At 20.7% G+C, this 3,960-nt stretch overlaps 2 protein-coding genes across 4 annotated transcripts in view; both read right to left on the bottom strand.

Annotated features, from left to right (window-relative positions):
* LOC102680361 overlaps positions 1-1,780 on the bottom strand; it is a 2,755-nt gene extending 975 nt beyond the window's left edge. The window contains exons 1-5 of one of the 3 annotated variants that reach the window (XM_031514582.1): positions 1,654-1,780; positions 1,387-1,555; positions 925-1,322; positions 750-849; positions 590-691 (exon numbers count right to left, since the gene is read on the bottom strand). In XM_031514582.1, coding sequence (XP_031370442.1) covers positions 590-691; positions 750-849; positions 925-1,322; positions 1,387-1,530 — 744 coding nt within the window. In that variant the 5' untranslated portion in view covers positions 1,531-1,555; positions 1,654-1,780. Of the gene's footprint in view, positions 1-589; positions 692-749; positions 850-924; positions 1,323-1,386 lie in introns of all 3 variants that reach the window. The other 2 variants (XM_006624484.2, XM_031514583.1) reach the window with 2 other exon arrangements.
* The window catches only part of LOC102680591 (mitochondrial inner membrane protease ATP23 homolog), a 25,081-nt gene continuing 22,888 nt past the window's right edge, over positions 1,768-3,960 (bottom strand). The window contains exon 5 of the mRNA XM_006624487.2: positions 1,768-1,903. Within this exon, the coding sequence (XP_006624550.1) occupies positions 1,880-1,903 (24 nt within the window). The 3' untranslated portion in view covers positions 1,768-1,879. The remainder of the gene's footprint in view (positions 1,904-3,960) is intronic.

The raw sequence follows: 3,960 nt of genomic DNA, 5'->3' as shown, positions 1-3,960 counted from the left end.
TTTATATATTAAAAGTATATATATTTATATATACTTTTATATATTAAAAGTATATATATTTATATATACTTTTATATATTAAAAAAATGAATGTAAAAATGGATTTTTTCTAAATCAGATTTATTATTTTATCACTATTTTATTGCACTTTGAATAAAAAATATGCTAATAATAAATTAATATTAAATTATTTAATTCAAGTACCACTTCATCACTTATAACAACATTATCATACATCGATTCAACAAATTCATTAAACAAATAAATAAAATAAAAAATATTCAATCATACAATTTTCTGATATATCTTAAAATTACTAGTATATTTTCTTCTTTAATTTAATTTTAAAATTAAGAATTATTAAATTCAATATAATTTATTTAGAAAAAAGAAAACCAATTTTTTTGTGACAAAAAACTCACGTATTGTAATGATAAAAAATCCACAAGAAAAATCAATTAAACAATGTAAATTATATTTTGCAATACAATCTAACTGAATTATGAAACTTTTCTTAACGAATACAATTTTTCATGATCCGTTAATTTTAATAATTAATCCGTTAATTCAAAATATAAATATAACTTACTGTATCTTGCATGTGATCAGCTGGCCACGCATACATATAAATTTCCATGAGAGAAGACATACATATAATTATGAATTGAATTTTTACAAGTGTTGGCGAATTCTGTTTATAAATTGCAATATTAATTCATCGTAGTCATAATATCATAAATTTTACTTACTATAATCATTATAATACCAGATAAAGTCAGCATAAATGTGCCTATTGCTATAGCATAAAATACCAAAAAACGAATACAGCTCACCACTTCCTCTGCGTATCTAGACAAAAAAATTATACTTTAAATATTTAAAATAAACAAAAAATGAATAATTTAACTAACATAAAAAACATACCTTCTTAAAAGTAATAATTTTTTAAAACAAACGATCAACATATCAATATTTGTAATTTTCTGTAATTCCTCAACTAAACATTCAAATCTTGCAGCCGCAAACCAAAGAAGAAGTGCTCCAAATAAGCTTAAGCATATATGTGCAGCACATTGATAAGTGAAGAAAAATTGATGGATGTATATAATATTTCTTGAGGTATCATTAATTTGAAATGGATATTCTGTTTCCCATGGAAAAGAAATTGGCAAGAATGTTGGTCCTAGTACAAAAACAGTTGCAGCTCCATATGTTAATATAATAGTTCCTCCGTAGAAAATATTACATTTCTTGACATACATGCATAAAACTTTATGTAGTTGTTCTTCTTTAACACATGTCATCATTTCTTCGACTACACGCTATTTGTAATTAAGATATATATCTTTTTAATCAAATAATAAGAATAAATTAATAAAAACTTACTTGTAAAACATCATATTTTATGAAACATATGATAGTTTGTATAATATTTTGAAATACACATATCAATAAACAAATACATTTGAAAAGATTGATTAAATTGTGTATATTCAAGTGAATTGCGTAAATTAAAGGTAAAAGTACCATAAAAGCGCTAATTATGGCACTAATTTGTAAAATTTTTATACACATAACTTTTTTTCTGGTACTACTGGCAGGAAGTGGCCAACAAAGAGACAAAGCTACACTAAGCCAAACAATATAAATACTCTTTTCTGGAGTCACGTATTTCAACATAGTTTCAAGAAACTATTTCTCTTAGGAATCAAACTAAATATAATTCAACTGATGCAGTAGTGAGATATGTAGGATATTATTTGAACATAGAATATTTAATAAATAATACTCAGTATATCAACTAATAACATGTTGATGATTTCTTGTAACACATTCTTTCTGGTAAACCGATGGTAATAATTATCGATTGCATTATACATTAGCGTAGCATATGTTGTAAGACAGATGCAAAGGGGAATTATTTTGCAACAGAACTAAAATTTTCTTGGAAGTAGTATTTAAAAAAATATTCTTTTACGTAAAACAAAAAACAAATATTCTTTTCTATAATAGCTTAGATGTGATATTTATGAAAAACTACAGTTAAAGAGACTTTAATGTAATTTAATCGTATAGTAACAATATTTCTCATAAGACGTTTCTCATAAGACTGATACAAAAAAGTTACAAAATAGAAATATTACGATATGAATGCAATCTTAAACGATAAATGGAAAATATAAATAATTGCTAATATATAATAGATATTTAATCAGAATTCATGACAAAATGAATAATAATACAAATAATCAAAATACGTAAATAATTTTCGTAGTTAAAACAAACAAATATGACTTATAAAATTATTTTTACTTAAAAATAAAAAATTTTACCAAAATATCGTGGAATAATTTAACGGCAAACATATTTATATTATAAGGTATTTTATTTTATAAGATAATCTTTTTTTGAGATATGACTACATAATTTAGAAATCAAATATTTTTTCACTGAAATAAATTTATTGAAATATATTATTGCAAGATTATTTTAATGTATTATTACTTATTATTTTATGAAATATTCTTTTGACTAATTAACACAGAATAAAAATTTTGAAAAGTAACAATTCCAAAGAGTCATATACATATATATGTATATACAAAATGAAAAACGAAAATATTATTGCTATTATTAAATTATTAAATTATCAATTTCAATTTTCACACATATATATTCACACATATATATACAATAGAATATTAATTAATTTGATAAAAAGTTAAATAAAATTATTAAATAAAATACATTTTATATTATTAAAATTTTAAGATGTGGAATGTAAACATATCATAAGATATTTGCTTTTTTATGAATAAAGACTTTTTTTCAAGGTTACTTTGATTTTTTCTAAATAATTTATTTTTTAAAAATGTATTAAAACTAATAATGAATCTGATTCTTATATTTTTACATATTTTTCAATATATTTATTTTTAAATATATATTTAACGAATTATTAACAAAATAATTTTTAATATGTACTTATTATTATGAAACTAGCTGCTAAAAGTAGATAGATGCTCGAATTGGTATCTTTTAATTTCAATACAATACGTTCATACTTGATTTTATCAAAAATTTTTATAACAAATAGATAAAATAGTTATGTATTGTATAGAAAACTTATTATTATTATTATTACTTGGAAAAAATGATTCTTTCCTATAAAATATTTTATTTACATTTTTATTAATCATTTTTATTAATATTAATTTAAAAAAAAAACATGTATTATTGATCACAAAGCATTAGATAATTTCTATCTACATTACTAATTTACTAATTTCTGTTAACAATAATACAATATCAATTTTATAATATAATATATTCAGTAATAAGATATTTGAATCACATATTCATGAATACTAGAAGAAATGCAAAAGTTTCCTTATGGATATATTACTAGATTTGTTATAGATGTATAATAATATATCTGCTTATTAATATAATTCAGCATTATAATTGTTGCATATTAGAGAAGAATTAAGAATTACAAACAATTCCCAGAAACAATTTCCCAATCGATAAATCGATCGTAATGATGAGAATTTCTAATGAGGAGAATTTCCGTGATAGATTCATTAGATTTTAATCTGTTAGATTTTTTCTTGTGAAGAATTTTAAAAAATAAAATGTACTTTAACTCATCCATGATAAGAAAATATTAAACAAACAATTTTAAAAGTTGTGATATGCATACTTCATAAATATTTAAAAATGTTGTTTATTTATTAAAAAGTAAATTTATTTTAATTTATAATACATATATTAATTTATAATACATAAATACATATTAAACATTACTTTATTAATATTTTATTAAATATGAGATTTAGATTACTAGATCATTTCTAAATATTAGATCATTCTATTTAAAAAAATGAACATAAAATCTCCAAAAAATCACTGAGAAATCACTACTAAAAAAATATTTTTATAAAATATTCTCTTCAAAGC

The sequence above is a fragment of the Apis dorsata genome, unplaced genomic scaffold (assembly GCF_000469605.1).
Source record: "Apis dorsata unplaced genomic scaffold, Apis dorsata 1.3 scaffold_1078, whole genome shotgun sequence".
In the NCBI taxonomy this organism is placed as follows: Eukaryota; Metazoa; Arthropoda; class Insecta; order Hymenoptera; family Apidae; genus Apis; species Apis dorsata.
This window is presented reverse-complemented; position numbering and strand designations above follow the sequence as displayed.